This window comes from Podarcis bocagei, assembly GCF_964188305.1.
Source record: "Podarcis bocagei genome assembly, chromosome: 15".
Taxonomy (NCBI): Eukaryota; Metazoa; Chordata; class Lepidosauria; order Squamata; family Lacertidae; genus Podarcis; species Podarcis bocagei.
Genome location: NC_138141.1, coordinates 8,067,833 through 8,086,153, shown reverse-complemented (window position 1 = coordinate 8,086,153; position 18,321 = coordinate 8,067,833). Strand labels below are relative to the sequence as shown.

The 18,321-nt window shown below is 52.2% G+C and overlaps 1 protein-coding gene across 1 annotated transcript in view; it reads right to left on the bottom strand.

Annotated features, from left to right (window-relative positions):
* Positions 1-2,117: 2,117 nt before the first annotated feature.
* LOC308574536 (uncharacterized protein) overlaps positions 2,118-18,321 on the bottom strand; it is a gene marked incomplete at its 5' end in the record, with an annotated part of 36,063 nt that continues 19,859 nt past the window's right edge. The window contains 16 exons of the mRNA XM_081172425.1: positions 2,118-2,434; positions 5,131-5,220; positions 6,587-6,691; positions 7,728-7,946; positions 8,363-8,487; positions 9,270-9,382; positions 9,730-9,890; positions 10,073-10,191; positions 10,974-11,086; positions 11,573-11,739; positions 13,001-13,144; positions 14,038-14,256; positions 14,819-14,897; positions 16,092-16,237; positions 16,768-17,112; positions 17,922-18,046. Of these exons, the coding sequence (XP_081028551.1) occupies positions 2,250-2,434; positions 5,131-5,220; positions 6,587-6,691; positions 7,728-7,946; positions 8,363-8,487; positions 9,270-9,382; positions 9,730-9,890; positions 10,073-10,191; positions 10,974-11,086; positions 11,573-11,739; positions 13,001-13,144; positions 14,038-14,256; positions 14,819-14,897; positions 16,092-16,237; positions 16,768-17,112; positions 17,922-18,046 (2,455 nt within the window). The 3' untranslated portion in view covers positions 2,118-2,249. The remainder of the gene's footprint in view (positions 2,435-5,130; positions 5,221-6,586; positions 6,692-7,727; positions 7,947-8,362; positions 8,488-9,269; positions 9,383-9,729; positions 9,891-10,072; positions 10,192-10,973; positions 11,087-11,572; positions 11,740-13,000; positions 13,145-14,037; positions 14,257-14,818; positions 14,898-16,091; positions 16,238-16,767; positions 17,113-17,921; positions 18,047-18,321) is intronic.

The following is an 18,321-nucleotide window of genomic DNA, read 5'->3' as shown; positions in this document are numbered from 1 at the left end:
CAATAGCCATGAATTTGTCCTAACCCTCTTTGAAAGCCATCTAGGTTGGTGGTCATCACTGCCTCCCAATGGAAGCGAGTTCCACAGTTTAGCTCTGTGCTGCACGGAGAAAAACTGTCTTTTGTCTGTCCTGAATCTTCCCACATTCAGCTTCATTTCTCTGTGCTGGCTATAATTTCACAAACTTCTAGCATGTCACCTTTGACTCAAGGCCGGCTTGTGATCTTGGAACTGAGCTGGTGGGGGTCACTTCTTCCAGGGTCAAAGGGTGGGGTAGGAGGAAAGGTCCAGAAGCCACTTGCTGCCACTTCACTGCAAACCTGCCTCCTGCTTTCTAGCTGCACACCCACACTCTTACCCAAGGCTTTCTCACGTTCCCATCCAGGTAAACCCCTCAATACCACCAACAAACCAGGAGTGACAGTGACCCACATTGCAGGGCCACAGCGTAACTACACCATAGAGACTGAGGGGGAGCCATCAAAACAGTGGCAGTTTGGAGGTGCAGCTTGGCTAGCGAGGACTGCGCTCTGCACGCCTTGCCAGGGCTCCTGGCTGGATGGACGACACCTTGAGGATCTTTGCTTGGGCCACCGCTAGCGAGCCGAAGAGGATGCAGATGCAGATGCTGGTTAGGAAGGTGGACGGGCCAATGAGCAGGAAGAAAGCATAATCTTTTACGTTCAGCCAGGGCTCCCGGCAGTGAGCAAAGGACTCGTTCCCAATGGCAGCGATGGGATGTTGGGTGAGCTGTGTGGGGCGTTTGCAAGAGACAGAGTCCACCTCTGGAAAAGGGAGAGACAGAGACTCAGGGCAAGGCTGTGGTTATTGCAGCAGTTGGGGATGTTGGACCAGAGGATTGCTAACCAACAAGCACAAACCGGTTTAAGCTCTTAAGCTGCCTGACAAAGGAATTAACGTGGATTGCTTGGAGGCTGCTTCTGCTAGGACCACTTAGGGAGACCAAGGCACCTGCTGTTCTAAAGTTAGCCAGAAAAGAAATCAAAACAGCAGTTCCATGTGGTGCATAACTTCCATAAAAATCCATCAATATGTCTTCTACATGATTAATTCCCAAACCGGAGATAGTTGTGACCCCGCACCCCCCCCCCCCGGGTGTCTGGCCGGGAAGGAATCTAATTTAGAAATAAAGATTGTATCCAATGTTAGTCCTACTCAGAGGAGACCCGCTGAAACTAATGTACATGGCTAACTTAGGTTCATTTGTTCCAATGGGTCTGCTTTGAACTTTGTTGGATACAACCCTAAATGAACAAACAGATGGTTAGTCATTTCTAAAGGAGCTGATGGTGCTATAATAAAAGCCAGTTGCGTCCAGCTGCCCTGCTTCACCCACCACACACCATGTATTCTTTTTGGCAAGCTGCTTGGGGAAACTGAATCCTCCCCCTAAAAAAAATTGTTATGGCTCCAATTTATTTGTTTGTTTTGAGAAACTGTGTTCACAGACTTGTATTGCTGGAACTTTGAAGGGCAGTGGAGATAACTGATAATAAAAATTTCAACCACTTTGAGGTTTTCTACAGTCAAGCAGTACAGTCAACTCTTATCTTACATGAGGGTTACATTTCAGGGATAGTGCATAAATCCAAAATTGTGTAGAGTCAAAACACGAGTGCTGGTGGAATTGTCAACATCATTTTTCCCCCCAGACACCCGTTTTTTAAAAAAAGATTTAAAATATTTTTTTTGCCAAGCGTATAAAGCTAAATGTGCACAAGTTAAATGTGCCTAAGTTGTGGGTCTACTGTTTATAAGTTTCATGAAATAAAACAATAAATAAAGGTGATCGTTGTTGTTAAAGCCACCAGCTACAGGTGAGCTTTCCAACCCCTTCCCTGTTGAGTCCTGCTCACCTGGGACTTTCTCCACGTTGTCAGTGAGCCACTGGTAGAGGGGCTGGATGGCGCAGGTGCACCCCCAGGGGTTGTTGTGCAGCCTGAGGAAGTGCAAGGAAGGCAGGTGGCTGAAGAGGTCGGGCGAGAGTGAGACAAGTGCATTGCCCTGCAGAAACAGAGACTCGAGGTGGGGCAAGGACCGGAGCAGCTCTGGCTCCAGCGTCAAGAGCTTGTTGTTCCCCAGGTTCAGCATCCTCAGCCTCGGCACGGGGAGGAAAGTATTGGGTTGCAGGACAATCAGGTAGTTCCCACTCAGGTCCAGTTCCCGCAGCTCACTAAGGCCAGCTAGGGCCTGGGGGTGGATGACCCCGAGGATGTTGCTCCGAAGGCTCAGGTGGCGCAGGGCGCTGCCCTGGACGACAAAGGTGCGGTTCTGGAGGGTAGCAATGCGGTTGTAGTCCAGCAGGACAGTGGTGGCATTGGCTGGAAGGTCCTCCGGCACCCAGCGCAGCTTGTGTTCCATGCAGTTGATTTCCCCAGAGGCACAGCTGCAAACAGCTGGGCAGGCAGAGCAGCTGGGGGATGGGTAGAGGAGGAGGAGGAGGAGGGTGAAAGTGGCAAAGGTCTGAAGGCAACTGCAGCGGGTAAGGCTAGAGCCTGAGGGGAGGACCTGGCTTCTACCACACCAAGCCATGGAGCCTCCTCTTCATGCCCACCCTGACTCCTGGGCCACGATTCACAGCTTGTGCCCAAAACCTCCCAACCCACCAGCCTCTCCCTGCAAAAGGAGGGCAATTCTCGGGCTCCCCTTCTTAGCAACTGCCCTTGCTCCAGCAGAGTCCTTCTGCCCAGCTATTAACTTGGCTGCTCTTCTGGGTGCAGCTGATGATGGGTGGAGCTTTCACTCTTCCTTAGCAAATATTTTAACAGGGCAGCCTCGCCTGCCAAGGGGCAAAGCCACAGCTTCCTCCTTGGCCCAGCCTGTCTCCTCCAAAAGAGCCACACCAGGCTGCCCCGGGATAGCCAGCTCCCAGCTTTGCCTGGCATCACCCCTCAGCTCCTGCTCTCAGGCTGCCCTGGCACATCATGCCAGGCAAGTTAACTGGTTTACTTATTAGTGTGCTTCACCCTGCCCTTCCTCCAAGGAGCTGCTCAGAGCAGCATTTCAGGCTCGCAGCGAGAAGCCTGTAAGGTAAGGTCAGCCTTGAGACACAGGGCATAGTTATAGCTGAGGGGATTCACACCACAAGAGGTGGGTGACAGTCAGCTTGGATGGCTTCAGGAGAAGGACTAGGCAAATTTGAGGAGAAGCAGGAGGAATGATGCAACAACATGCTCACGAGGCTGGAACCAGGATTCCCAAGGGCCTTGCCTACGCTTGACTCCAGCTCCTGACAGAGAGGGACTTGGCTGTCTGCTGCAGGGGACAGGATGATGGAGGAAGTGGATGAAAACTCTGACAAAGCAGCTTTTGTTCCGCCATAAGGCGGGCCAGCTACTGGACCATTTCCAGTTGCACAAGGGGTGCCCCATGGACTGCAGGTGCCAACAGCCATGGGGGGAGGGGGTGCTTCTGAATAGCCATTGCTGGAAGCCAAAGGAAAAGAGAGTTGCTCTTCCATGCAGGTCCTGTTGGTGGGTTTCCCATTGAGGCATGTGGCTGGCCAACCGGAGTGGAAAGGTGTCACAACTCCCTCCCTCTACAAATTTGCCACTTTGCCCTGAGCCCCTGCTGCTGCCCATCCATCCAGCCAAGCTCCCAATGGAAACAGGAACACTCGGGATGCAAGCCTCAAGATGATAGGAGGGGACGAACCCCCCCCCCAACCTTTTATTAGCCCCTTCCCTCCTTCCTTCCTTCCTTCCTTCCTTCCTTCCTTCCTTCCTTCCTTCCTCCAGGATGCGGAAACAGCATCATGGGTATTTGGCATCATAGATGATTTTGGAGGAGTTTCCCCGGTCCCTTTCATCTTCTGCGGTGAGGTTGAGGGAGTGCAGCACTTTGTACTGGACCATGGTGATGAGGGCCAGCTCCTCAGGATCGAGGCCGCTCATCAGGGTCACGTCTGGGGGTAGAGGAAAAGAGAGCACACTGGGTGGCTGGTTCCATACCTGCCAACTTCTCCAAGCCCAGGCCAACCTGAAGAGGGAGGAGGGTCCTGTGCTGGACCCCTTCCTGCCAGCGCAAAGCTGTCAGCTGAAGAAGCATTTCAGCTACCCAAAGAGGGCTCCTTGCTGGGAGAGGCAGCATAGGGGAAGTACCATCTCTGCTGAAGACCTTCCTCTTCCAACAAGACTTTCAGTTTGAGACTTTTCCCAATCTTCCTCTGCACTGGAAGCATTTTAAAATGTTTTGAAAGGTTTTTGGTAATGTTTTGTTACTCGCTGCCACCCTGGCCATCTTTGGGAGGAAAGGCAGGATATGTTAAACATAGAACTAAAGAGGAGGGGCGTGGCAGGGGCAGGAGGTGGAGCTGCTGATACAAAGCACAATCCTAACTTTTAGGGCTGGTGCTCTGGAAAAAAGGAAGCAGCCAGCAACCAGTCAGACGAAACTAGCAAGGAAGTGGCCCACGAGCCCCATCAACAGGTAAGTGGCAAGGAGCTTCGCAGTTTAAGGAACTGGGCAGCCAGTGTGTGGATCTAGTGTCACTGGAGCTGTGCTGTACTAGTGGCCACAAGACTCAGCCTGGCCACCTGTAGTGTCCCCCACCCACCCAAATAAGAGGTACTGGCTTCCAGAGGCCCCATAGTGCTTCACCTTCTTCACATCACCAGGCCCAAATTCAACAACACTTAACATTGCATCCATTGGGATCCTACTGTAAACAACAGGCCGTGGACCTCTGCTCAGCTTGCCAGCACAGCCAGTAAAGTGTACAAATACACAAATCAAATAAATGAAGAAGAATGAAGCCTGGTAAGGCCGGTTTTCAGTGGCTCAGGCAGGTTTAGCAAAATACCTCTCCATATGCAAAGAAGCCAAGGTCTGGCAAGCAGCTCTGCTTCACTGGGGAGCTTGGGCTTTGCAATGTTTATTTTTATTTCGTTTACCTTGCAGAAAGATTGAGGTCCTGCAAAGTGGCTTGTAAGGATATGCAGGACTATTTACGCCATGCCATGCCAAGGAATAACACACCAGGGATATTGTTTTAAGAAAGAAAGCTGTTATCCTTGGAAATCTAAGCCCAGAGACTGAGGACCCAGAGAATGCGGAGGGTTTGCCCATGTGCTCCCAACCCAACTCACGGGACAGGGGCTCTTTGCTTACCAGTACAGGCAGGCAGACAGAGAGAGCAATTGCTCCAGGTTGTCATTTGCTGGCAGTCCTCCACACACGTCTCCACTGGGACACCACAGACTGCAGCAAGAAAGGCCCCTTAGTTATTTGTCTCAGGCAAAACCTCAGACTCACCGCCTCCTCTTCCTACTCAGCAGGATGTAACTATGCAAATGCCTATGCTACCACCAGTGTAAACTGGTTTAAGTCAACTTCTCCGCCCCCCCACCACACACACTGCAAAACCCATACTCTGTGCAAAGGAAGGATGGCAGAACCAGGAAATGGTGGGGTCAGTACACATGGTAGGAGGACTGGACAGTGCCAGACTCTGGTGAAAGCACCCTCCAAGGGCTGGGGAAGGGGCTGCCCCACAGCTCTGGAATGCCTCTCCCACCCCCAAGCATCTCAGCCTGTGGCTTTCCACCATTGCTGAAGTAACAGAACCAAGCCCCAGATGTACAGGGCTGAAGGCTGGGTCAGAAAGTTCCATTCTCAAGAAGATCTAAGGACTGGCTAGCATCACACACCAGGCGCAAGAGAGTCCACTGAAGTCATTCATTGTTAACCGAAGGAGCGAATTTGCTTCCTGAATAAGTTATCTAAGAAATGGAATTGCTGCTGCCTCAAAAATGCAAGTCTGTATTTCCACCCACCCCACTTAGACCTTCCTCTACCCCTGTTTCTCCATGACTCAGTGAAGACATATTGCCCCCCTCCCATTTTGCAGGGCCCAGCATAGCATCCGGCTAACCTTCTGATGGCACCGTTCTCAAGAGGAAAAGAAAGCAGACCAGGATAGGAAGTGGCCGGGGGGGGGGGAGAGAGAGAGACCGAGCAAACAATCCAGGAGAAGGGGGAAGAAATTTGTCACCTCCAGTGTGAGAGGGCAGATCATGTTTAACAGCACCATACTAACCATGTCTACTCAGAAATGAGTCCTATTGAATTCAACGGAACGTACTCTCAGGTAAGCGGGGATTGGATTGCAGCTATGCCACGTCAAAAGGAAAGCATAGGAACCTGTTCCATCAGGAAAGTAAACAGACTTCTCTGTGCCCGCTGTCCCCACCCGCCTCTGCAACAAGCAGGTTTCTGTCACTGGGGTTGCCCAGGACAGCTGGCAGGAACAGGATTTCCTGCTGGGAGCAGCTACACACAGGTATGTATGACTAAGATGTGCGCTCTCTCTCTCTCTCTCTCTCTCTCTCTCTCTCACACACACACACACACACACACACACACACTGCTGCTAGGGTGAACCACATTCATCCAGGTTTGGTGCTCAGCAACTGAGCAGGTACTTGTGCACTCCTAAGTGGCCACAGCCTGCCAGCCATGCTATGTAACCCACTGGAATGTTGGCACAGGCCACAAAAAATGAGTTTCTTGAGCCACTGCTGCTCCCCAAGAGAGGCTCTGTGACAACGACTGCCGGCTCCCTCACCTTTCTCAGCCGTTGTCTGGAACTGGCCGCTGCAGTCGCAGGCAGGTCGTGGTGGGGGTGCCGAGGCCCTATGACAGGAGGGGCCGCTGAAGCCCTCTGCACAGACTGAAAGGAAACAGAGCAAATGAGTGCAGCAGGGCTCAGGCATGAGAGGGAAGGGCATGGTGGCCCCAGAAGCAGCTGACATCCCACAGCTCTCTCCTCCAAGCAACCACGTTTCTGGGGCTTCGCGACATAACACACAGCATTAAAAGCCAGCAGGATGTTCTCATCAAACACCTGACTTGAGCAACTGTTGCTGTTGTTGTTTCAACTTGGCTCTCAGGCAAGCCAATGAGGGCAGAGAAAGAAGGCCGAGATGGACAGTGGCTTCGCCTTTTAGGCTGGCCTACTGACTGCAGCTGGCTTGACACTTTCCCCCCATTGCTTTCCCGCTGTTCTTTCACATCAGCATGATGCACAGAAGTTCAGCAGATGAAGTTCTTCCTTTAATCAACAGGGAAAGCTACACCAGTTTCATGTCTTGCACATGGAAGCAGCTCTCGACAAAGGGCTGTCCATACCTGGGCTTAATGCAACCCATGCAGCTCTCCTGTTTGGATTTTCAAAGCACAAGGAATCTCTTGATTTAGGGAGGAGATGTTGGAGGAGAGCCCCCACGTGGATGAGGGGGGAATAAAGCAGGCGTGAGTGGTTCACGATCTGCATTAACCCCAGTTTGGACAGACCCTAAGGCCTTTGCATTGCAGACCTGGATGACCTGGTGCATGTGCTCCTCACCAGAGCAGCCAGGATGCAGGCATGTTGCAGATCGCTGGGGGTGACACTCTGCCCCTGGGCAGGCAGTGCTGACTCCAAGGTAAATCATGGTTCAGAATTACACTTTGGTGATGCCTTTCTCTCACAAGGACATAAGAAGAGCCCTGCTGATCTAGGCAAGATCTAGTCCAGCATCCCTGCTGCTCACAGGGGCTTTAGAGATCCTTCTGAAAGCCCCCAAGGAGACCTCCTTCTCCCTGGAGAGAAGTGCACTGCCACTACACCTGGAAGCTCCACTCCTCTGCAAGGAGGAACCATCACGTCCTTCAGGCAGAAGACACGAAGAGGGTTCTCTTCCCGTCCCTACGCAAGACCCACTTACTGGTCCACCTGTAAAGTGTTGAATCTGGCTTGGCGACAATGCTGTCTGTGGAGCTTATCAGATAGAAGCCAGTCCTTGTTTGGAGGACGGCGGCACACACGCTGTGCTCCATCAGGCATTCCTGCTTCGCTTGCTCCAGGCTCTCAGCGGAGGGGTACAGCACGGACGGCTCTCCTGCCACGCCGTGGCCAGGTTGCTCATCAAACCATTCTGTGGCTGCTGGGAAGGGAAACATGGTGTGGCCAGCTTAGCTAATGCTCCACAATTAAAACCACCAACAGAGCCTGTTTACATGACATGTTGTAAAATTATTTATGTGCGGATGCATTCGAATGCTGCTTTTTGTCCCCAAAACAACCCCCAAAAGTGACTCACATAAAAGCACAGTGAAAGAGCAGAGCAGAAGAAAAGACCATCATAATCAACAAGTAAAAATAACAGCCAGGCTCCAGGGTCTCAGGTAGTTTTCAAAAGGGGCACATGCATGGGCAGGGGCCTGGTTTCAGCATTCAGAAAGAGCGATGGGGATTGTGTGCTCCCTCCTCAGGGAAGGAGGGTTGGGTTGGTTGTAAGAAGCTTTGGGTTACCCTGGGCAAAATAAAGCAGCTCACAAATTCAACAAATAAGCAAATTACCTTCGCTACATTTGCACAGGAAGGGCTTCTCCTCCTTGCAGCTGGCATCGCTGAGAAGCCCCGTTGATGAGTCAAACCACACACAGTCCTTCAGGCCCCCATCAGCCATATCATCCTTCAGGTACCTTTCCCCACACACAAAAGCAAAAGGAAGAGGCTTGTTTGTGTTCTGTGTGTGTGTGTGTGTGTGTGTGTGTGTGTGTGTTACAAGAGCTCCCTCCAAAAGGAATTTTGCAAATGCTCTCAACTAGGATGCCAGCACTCCAGGGCATATAAATTCAATTCATCATCAGAGGTATTGCCACATCTTATATTTCCTGATTCAAAATGCAATGCTTTCCTCGAATATGAGATGAACACCATTACCCTCCCAACTAATTCTTCCATGGCTCAGATTCTCATCTGAGCTAGGGCAGTGTTCACTTTCTTCCCTCCTTCCCCTAAGCCCCTAAGCCACAGTCCTATGTTCCTTCCAGACCCATTGTTCATTGGTTGCTACACTGATGGTGGCAGCAGGCAGAGGGGAGGGAGAAAGACAGACAGACAGACAGACAGACAGAAGGGGTGCAGGGTGGCTATACAGCACACCAGGTACAAGAAGGAATGGAAAATGCAGTTTTCCCAGCCACTGATGTCAGGAAGCTCTGATGGATAAGGGAGGAGGCCCAAGGGAGTTGGGTTGGGATTGGATCCCATCGCATATGCCCAGTCAGGGGGTGCAATGCCAACTGGGTCATTTTGGATTAAGCTGAGCTATTTTCTATTACAAAATAATGACATTGTTGAGGGGATATCTGAGCTGATCTACTTCAAGCTTGGTGGGGAATGACCTTCCCCAGCACCCTTCGCCCACAGGGCACTCATATCAAGGGGGAAAGGGCCCTGGAGGAGCCACGCGGGTGCTCACTGTGCCATCTGCTCGTTGAGGGGCTCCTGTGTTGTCCACCGGAAGACGGATTCCTCCTTCAGGTCATTCAAGCCCGTCCAGAAGGAGCCTCCAAAGTTTGAGCGGACCCAGTCCTGGAACAAACATGGCAACCGCAACCTCAGGGTGGGTGGAAAGAAGGCAACCATCCCATGATGCCTCAGTTGGCCTTTCACCTGCCTCCCTGCATGGAGAGCGGTGGGGGAGTTGGGCACGTACAGGGTGGCACAGGGTTCTCCAGAAAGGTCAAAATCAAGGAAGGAGAGGGCTCCGGCTTCCCTAGGGCAAGCACCACTTGGCCCCTGGTTGCAGGCTGAGGGGAGGACCAGTGAGGGAGCCGTCTTCTGAACACTGCAGCCCAACTCCATGGGCTGCATGCCATCAGAGGTCATCATGAGGGGCCCTGTGCTTCTGGAGGGATGCTGGTACGGAAAAGCCATACCTTCTCTTGCGGAGAGGCCAGGTGCAGCAGTTCTGTATTCTTGAATCTCCGGCAGGCACGCAGGGCCTCTTGCCACCCGCTGGCCAAGGAGGGGTCCCAGAAGTAGCAGCTGCCATTCCAGTGTCTCCACCCAGGCTCTGTCGGACAGGAACTCCGGGGTGCTGAGGAGGAGGCAGGGGGATATTATCCAGAATGAGGCCAAGCCGCTTTCCCTGATTATGACCATAGTCCATCATTCCCAAAGTCCATTCAGTGGAGCAGAGGCTCTCTGGCCAAGAGAGACAGGTGAGAGCATTGGGACCTGATGACATTGTCCCCTTCCAAAGTCCCGCCAAGCACTTACCCAGTGGCCCCTCGCACACCCACGGCTTGAGCTCGGAGCAGGAGGATGCAGCCACCTGCCCCTCTCCCTGAGGCCCAATCTCCAGGCAGCCCCCGGTAGCAAGCTGTGTGTCCGCCAACCTAGCGAGGGAAGCAAAAATGGGTCACACGTGGCTGGGACCACCAACTTCTCGACAAGGAATGGCAGGTGCCAAGGAAGCCAAAGTCACATGCCAGACAGAGAAGGAAGGACAATGGGGACCTGGATTGAGGGGCTAAGCCTTGCAAGCTGGGGGTGCAGTTCTGACAGTGTGGTGGCAGGAGATGCAGGGAGATGATCGCTGTCCCTCCCCAGTCTCCCTAGACAAAGACGCTCCTTCAGAAGCTGCATAAGGGTTGGACTAGATGTCCCTTGGGGTCCCTTCCAACGCTATGATTCTGTCAGGTTTGCTGGAGTTCTGGGTAAGTTGGCCGCCAGAGGACCAATGTATCAAGGGATCTCCTCTGTCAGTGGTGAAGCACCTGCTCTGCCTGTAGAACAGGGCCGGGTCCTCCATGAGGCAGACTGAGGTAGCTGCCTCAGGTGACAGAATCCAAGGGGCCCCTCCATGGGTGTGAATCCCACCACCACCACTGTCTCCACTGAATCGAAGAGAAGCAGCTGCAGCTTCCAGGGTGATCTTGCAAGAACAGCACGTGATCTCACGGGATGCTCGCAAGACCTTGACAGAACCCAGAAGCCATAGCCACACACCCCAGTAATTGGGGACAGCATGGGTAGCACCTTCATGCTTTGCCTCAGGCAGCGAAACAGGACAGGCCACGCCGGCTGGAGGTCCTGGGTTCAATCCTTGGCCCAGCATAGAGGGAGTCTTGAAGGCAATGTCTGCTTGAAGGCAGCCACCTGCCCCCAAAACACTCACCAGGGAGAAGAGAGGTTGGCTGCTTGGCCCTCTGCCCATGTCCAAGTCCTGTCTCTATCGACATCATTCAGCCCCGTCCAGCTGTTCTTCTGCACCATGGCTGCTATCCAGGCCTGAAGGGGGAGAACATTCAGCTATCTGGCAGCAGCAATGTGCTTCATAGCTTCATATATTGAAACAAAATGTTTGTAGGTATAAACACCTATAAAGAGTTAGAACAGCCTCCCAAAAGTGGGAAATGTTCTCCCGCCCAGTGATCTGAGGGTTGGTTGCCAGGAACATTGTCCTTCAGCCGTCAAATGCCTGGCAAACAGGAATGCTTGGAAATTTCCTCCTAAAAGTCAGTAGTGAGGAGGGCACTCCACAAAATGGGAGCCACCACTGAAAAGGCCCTGTAGTAACATCCCTGAATAGGCTTCACCTACTGATTTTGCAGAGTCCAAGATGGTTGGCAATGGGGAAGGTGCATGGGCCCAAGTCATTTAGGGCTTCATATACTGGCCTTGAACTGGGCCACGCAAGCTTACTGGCAGCTACCCCACAGTGAAGCATGGAGCGCCAGCCATGCCACCTGGGAGCATGGCTAGCTCCCAACCTGCCTTTTCCTTGGCACTGCTGAGGGTCAGGAGGCCCACGTCTTTTCCATACGTCTGGCAGGTGGCTTTTGCCCCCTGCCAGTTCTTGCTGCTGTGCTCCTCCACGTAATAGCAGTGACCATCCCAGAACCACCAGCCAGGAGCATGTGGACATCTCGAGCTCACCAAACCTGGAAAACAACCACAGGCAGAGCAGTAGTAGCTTCGCAACGTGACCCTGACTCTAACCTGCCAGCCTGCCTGTTCTCTGTGAAGTTGTAGCGCTGCCTCTTGACGATGTTGTTATTTCCAATGATGTATTGTTTTGTTTTTCTATGTTGACTTTCCCTTTTATCACAAAGCCACTTGGCTTATTTTATTAACAGAAAAGATGAGCGTAAATGATTAAGCTAAAGAAATGCATCCAACAGTGGGAGTTCATGGAGCAAAAGAAGGCCTGCCTTGTACATATTTATTTCATTAAAAAAAGATACACCGCTTGATTGTATTTAAAACAAAAACAACAAAAAAACCACACACCTCAAAGTGGCTTACCGAAAGATAAAACAGTAGCATCAAGTAAATTAACAATAATACTTTTAAACATACGGAAGTTAAAGTACTAAAACAGACTGAAATTCACATCCACTTTTTCCAGTGCTGCGGAAAAAATGGATGTGAATTCACATCCACTTTCCAAACACCTGGCTAGGTTTGCCTAAACAAGGATGTTTTTAGCAGGCGCCTGCTTGACCTCAATAGGCAGTGAGTTCCAAAGTGTAGGTGCTTGGTGGAGTATGCGGAGATGGCTAAACTTCGATGGGAGGAGTAAGGAACCAGGAAGAAAGAAATTTAACTAAGACTGGGGGAAATTTACTGAGTATTTTTTTAAAAATTGTAAACAACTCAAAACATTAGCAAGGTTAATGTAAAATGAGCAGTAAAGATAACTCAAGGAAATTATTAGAGAAAATAAATAATAAGGTATTGGTTTGGATATGCAGCAGTAAAGATAAAATGAAAGAAACCACAGATGAGAGGGGGAGGGGAGGTCAATTTGATGTTATTTTTGGTTTTGCTATAGAATTTGTATGTTTTGTTGTCAATTTGTACACACCCCCACACACCGCTATAACAAAGTGTATCTGTGGCACCTGTAGCGATGCCAGTTATGCCAAGTCGGTCATGACTGGACCTAATGGTCAGGGGTCCCTTTACCTTTACCCTTTAAGCAGTTGATAGGCACATGTAATCACACAATCTCGTAGGTAAACTGGTCCCAAGTTGCCATGGGCTTTATATGCAAATGGCAACACCTTGAACTCGGTGCAGGAGCAAATCAGCAACCAGGGCAGATCTCTGAGCGCAGGTGTCATATGCCAACAAGGCCTCTCTCAGTCATGCTGCAGCATTTTTATGTCACTCATATTCCACCCCGCCCCCCAAACTTACCATGAAGGCACGAGGGGGTGAGGCGACGGACGCAGCGCAGGTGGCGCCCATCGCATTGGCCCGTCAGGGGGTTGTAGGTCGATGTGCTCAAACACGGAGAGCAGCGCCGCCGGCACCCATCCCCACAGAAGCTGGGGGAGCAGGCTGCAAGGACAGAGAGTTGTCGGTTAAGGCAGTGAGCTACCTGGAGACACCAGCCCCTCTGACTGGCCTCATGATACTCTGGATGTCTGCTGGAGGCCCTGCAGAAGTCACTGGAGGTGTCAGGGGTCAGATCCTGCAGCCTTGAAGCTCAGCCTTTGAACCTGGCGGCACAGGCACACACCAACACACAGGAGGAATGGCCAGCCTCAACAAGGAAGCCTCTCTCGGCACTGGACTAGGGAGGAAAGTCTCAGTACTGGCCAGGTGGGGTTAGGGCTGCCTTCGTGCCTTGTGAGATGTGTTTGGCCACCAGGTCTTTGGTCCTCTCCAGCAAATCTTAAGCTTTTATTGACACCAGAGTGGGATCTCTCTTTCAAGTCAGCCTCTGAAGACCATCAGAGAAGGGCTGCTTCTCTCTCCCCTCCCTGCCCCTTTCCCCTTGTGTGTGTCTGTCGTGATTTCTAGATTGTAAGCCTGCAGGGACTGCCTTGTTTTAACTGGAAGCCTCTTGGGCTGAAATAAATAAGCAGTAAATAATAAAATTGCCTCCCATTCCTCATTGGGGGCTCCCTGAAAGCATCTGACTAGCCATTCTTGGAAACAGGGCACAGGCAGAGGCAGAATGGGAGACATCTCCTGTCTTCTCATGTAGCTGAACCTGCAAACATTCCTCAGCCCATGTAGGATGGGTCAAAGGGCAGTAAGCCAGGCATGAATTTATTCTGGGAGAGGCTCCTGAAATCCATTGACAAAGGGGCTTCTAATCCACACAAGCTCAGACTGCCATACACTGGGTTGGCCTTTAACTTGCCACCACAAGACACATTTAAAGCACCTTGCTGGGCTGTGCAGTGTTCTCCTGCACCTCAAATGCAGCAGAAGCAGCCACTCACCTGCCTTCACGTAGAGGATGGCGTCCGAGCCAGGGCTGTCCACCAACACCGTCCCTGCCACCAGGTAATAGGCCCCGCTAAGTCTCAGCAGCCCCGTGCAGCCCTCCTTCTGCAGGTAGCAGGCGTCCTTGGCTTCCTGCAGTGACGCTCGCCTCTGCTGGGAGGCCGAGCCCTGCTGAGGAAGAAGCAGCTTCTCCCTGAAAGATGGCAGGTCCACATCTGTGTGGGGATGCCATGAAGCGGGAGAAATAAAGTGAAAGCTCTTCCTGGCAATGTACAGAACAAGGCGACTTAAGGCACATTTCCTCCACCCGAAAACTGGGAGCTAGAACCCCCCAGCACCCTTAACAACGTGCAGATCCCAGGGTACATTGGATAATGTGCTTTAAATATAAGGTGTGTATGCAGCCTGGAACTCAGCTCCCGGGGGCGTCCCCTGAAGTGTGACAAAGGGCAAAAGACCCCTAACATTCCCCACCTCTCCGCTATAAGGATACGTTGGCATTAAGCCCCTCAGTGCATCAAAGACAGATTGAGTGGGGATTATGTGCCAGGCAAAAACGTTCCTCCTTAACCAGGCCTTTGGCTGACTGACATCCAATGCCCTTTTAAAATGTGTTTGGGGAGCCAGTGGGATTACTGGGTTGTTCTTGTTTTTATTATGTATTTTGTGATTTTGTGATTTTATGTTGAGAACCGCCCTGAGACCTGCCGGTATAAGGCGGTATACAAATTTAATAACTTCTCATCATCATCTTTTCTCCCCAGAGAATACTCCCACCTTCAGGTCGCTTGCAAGCCCAGTGGAAGCTGCCTGGCTCTGAGCCTCCTCTTTCGCCACCAGCAAAGCCAGCCCTGGCCTGAAAAAAAGAAAGAAAGGGGAGAGATGGGGCAGCTCAGCCTGTGGGGCAGTCAGATGTTGCTGGGCTCCCATCATCACCCCCTTGATCCCTGGCCAGGTTGGTTGGGGCAAGACCAGGGGAGGTTCCGGGAGAGATCAGGCATGTCAGGTTCAAAGTACTTTGCCTGTCCCAGGATCAGTGCTTTTTTTCTGGCGGGACACAATGGTACACAAAGCCATCACCTTTTTCGAGGGGAGGAGGAGGAAGGGCTCTTGGACCCCTCAGAGCATCACGCCTCCTTTCCCAAGGAGGCAGGAGGCTGCGACAGGATTCTGGAGCCCTGCTGCCTCCTTCCCAAAGCCGGGCAGACCCCCTTAGAGCATTGTGCCTTCTTCTCTAAGCTGGGCAAATGCCTCCTGAGCTTGGGGAAGGACATGCGAGCCCAGGTCCTGGCAAAATGCTGGACAGTGTTACTCCTGCGGTAAAAATAGGCATGCATAATGCAGCAAGTTATTTATAATGCAACTCTATATACCAAGATAGAGACGCGGGTGGCGCTGTGGGTTAAACCACAGAGCCTTGGACTTGCTGATCAGAAGGTCGGCGGTTTGAATTCCCGCGACGGGGTGAGCTCCTGTCGCTCAGTCCCTGCTCCTGCCAACCTAGCAGTTTGAAAGCTCGTCAAAGTGCAAGTAGATTAATAGGTACGACTCTGGCAGGAAGGTAAACGGCGTTTCTGTGCACTGCTCTGGTTCGCCAGAAGCGGCTTAGTCATGTTGGTCACATGATCCGGAAGCTGTATGTCGGCTCCCTCGGCCAATAAAGCGAGATGAGCGCCACAACCCCAGAGTCGGCCACGACTGGACCTAACGGTCAGGGGTCCCTTTACCTTTACTATATACCAAGATCTCAATGAAGTTCCAGTAAATCATGTAATTGTTTTACATGTATTTGTTTTTCCTGGCCCTGAGGAAATTTTGCACCCCGGGCAATTACCCAGAGTACCGGCACCTTTTTCCTAGAAAGAAAGCACTACCCAGGACCCCTTCCCACAGCCCATCTCCAGGAGGTTGGCTTGGCACACCCATTCCATGGTTATTGGGGTCCCTCTCAACTCTAGTCAAGTCAAATTATGGTGGTTCCAATGTGAGAAGTTCACCAGAACCTACCACCTCCCCCACCCCCCAGCCTCCAGCAGGGACCCCATCTCACCTTGACCTTCTGCACGGTAGCACCCAGGTACCTCTGGCAAGCAGAGGCTGCTTCGTCCTGCCTGCTGTAGCGCTCCAAGGACACGCAGGCTCCATGCTCAAACACCCAGTCATCCAGGGGCAGGCACTTCAGAGAGGCATATGCCGCTAGGGAAAGGGGTTTGGCCATTACTAGCTGACCGCGGTGCCAGGGGGTTACTCGGCAACCACACACCCTTGTGCACCAAGTAACTGCAGGGTGCCCCCTGGCTCCTGGCACTCAGGAGCAGGGTTTTTAAGTCAGAAGGCATGATGCTTCCTGGCAAGCCGCTCTGAGCCCGGCCATGGCTGGGGAGGGCGGGGTATAAATAAAAAATATTATTATTATTCTGGAAGAGCTACAAGCTTGAAGGCAGCTGCAATTCCATTTGCACTGGGGCAAGGGAGCAAACAGGTGGCAAGGGAGGTTATGGGGGGGAGGGGAGCAGCAGAAGGTCTGAAGGGCTCCATGGTGCCAAACGAGGCCACCAGCTCTCCTTCCTCTCAGGGCTCCAGGGCTGGCGGTTGGAGCCAGTGCCACGACTGGTTTAACCCTGTTTCTCCAAATGTGACCTTTTTTTGCATGGGATTGAGGGTGGCTGCATTAGGGACGGCTCGGAGGAGAGCCCCATTAGCCCACTTCTTTGAGATGCACATACCGGCTGCCTCCCTGTAGTGCAGGAATCCATCGCAGAGGCCCGTCAGTGGGTTGCAGCTCAGGCCTGGCTCACACCGGGGGCACATCGACTGGCAGTCCTGGCCAGAGAAGCCGGGCCGGCAGCTCGTCTTGACATGCACGGCAGCAGCCGAACTGGCGTCAGGGTCTTCCAGGGCCACAAGGCGTGTCCCCCTGGCAAGGCGGTGGCCCCCTGCGGAGCTGACCACGGCATCACACCCTGTGCCCAAGGCAGAGCACTGCCGCTTGGCAGCCTCCAGCGAAGGGAAGCTCAGGTCCAAGGAGGGCGCACCATAGAAGGACTTCTCAGGGAAGGTCATGTAGGAGCCTGAGGGGAGGGGAGAATCATAGAATTGTGGGGTTGGAAGGGACCACGAGGGCTCCTTACGGGGTCCTTGCCGTGGGATCACATTCATCCAGTGCTTTAGCAACTGCACTGGCTCCCGGTGGAGTACAGGGTCAGGTTTAAGGTGCTGGTTTTGACCTTTAAAGCCCTATGCGGCCTAGGACCCACGTACCTACAGGACCGCCTCTCCTGGTATGCCCCACGGAGTAACTTAAGGTCCACAAATGACAACACTTTGGAGGTCCCGAGCCTCAAGGAGGTTAGATTGGTTTCAACTAGGGCCAAGGACTTTTCAGCACTGGCCCCGACATGGTGGAACACTCTGCCACAAGAGACTAGGGCCCTGCGGGACTTGACATCTTTCCGCAGGGCCTGCAAGACAGAGCTGTTCCGCCTGGCCTTTGGTTTGGACTCAGTCTGACCCTTATGTTTCCCTCCCCTTATGGTCTTGATTTATCGGCTATTCTAAAATTAGGCTGCATTTTAAATTGCATTTTAACCTGTATTTAAAAAAAAAAATCCCTCTCAGGGTATAAATAAAAATTGTTGTCGTTGTTATTTAGTCAAACCCCCTGCAATTCAGGAATGCCCCATAGATACCAAAATGAAAACTCAGCCTGGATAGCTCAGCTGGTTAGAGTGTGGTGCTGCTAATGCCAAGGTTGCAGGTTCGATCTCTGTATGGGACAGCTGTGTTGCAGGGGGTTGGACTGGATGACCTTCGGGGTCCCTTCCAACTCTAGGATTCTATGAAATGAAAAATGTCTGCAGCCCAAAGCAGCTCTGCTTACCACTCTGGTGGGAGGCCTGGCATATCCAGCGGTGAGGCCTGTGGCACGGCTCAGCCTTCAGGAAGCCGGAGCTCAGGGCCAGCATGCAGGTTTCTATGTCCGAGGGACCCTGTGAGAGAACAAAGCTGCCCCCCCCCCAATGAGAATGAGAGAGGGTGAGGGAAGCCAGAGACGGCGCCTGGCAGGCCTGCTGACTTGTGCCCTTTTGAGGTGCTCACTTTTACATCTCGTCCCCTTGGCTTGGCTTCAGTCCCATGTTTCTCAGACAACCTTCTTGCAAATCAAAGCAAGTTGTTCAAGACTTGCAATTGCTAGATCCAGGCAAAAATAAGCCTGGTGAATGAAACAGCTCCTCTGAACGTTTCTCTATCAGACCTTCAGGACCCGAACAGCTCTTTAG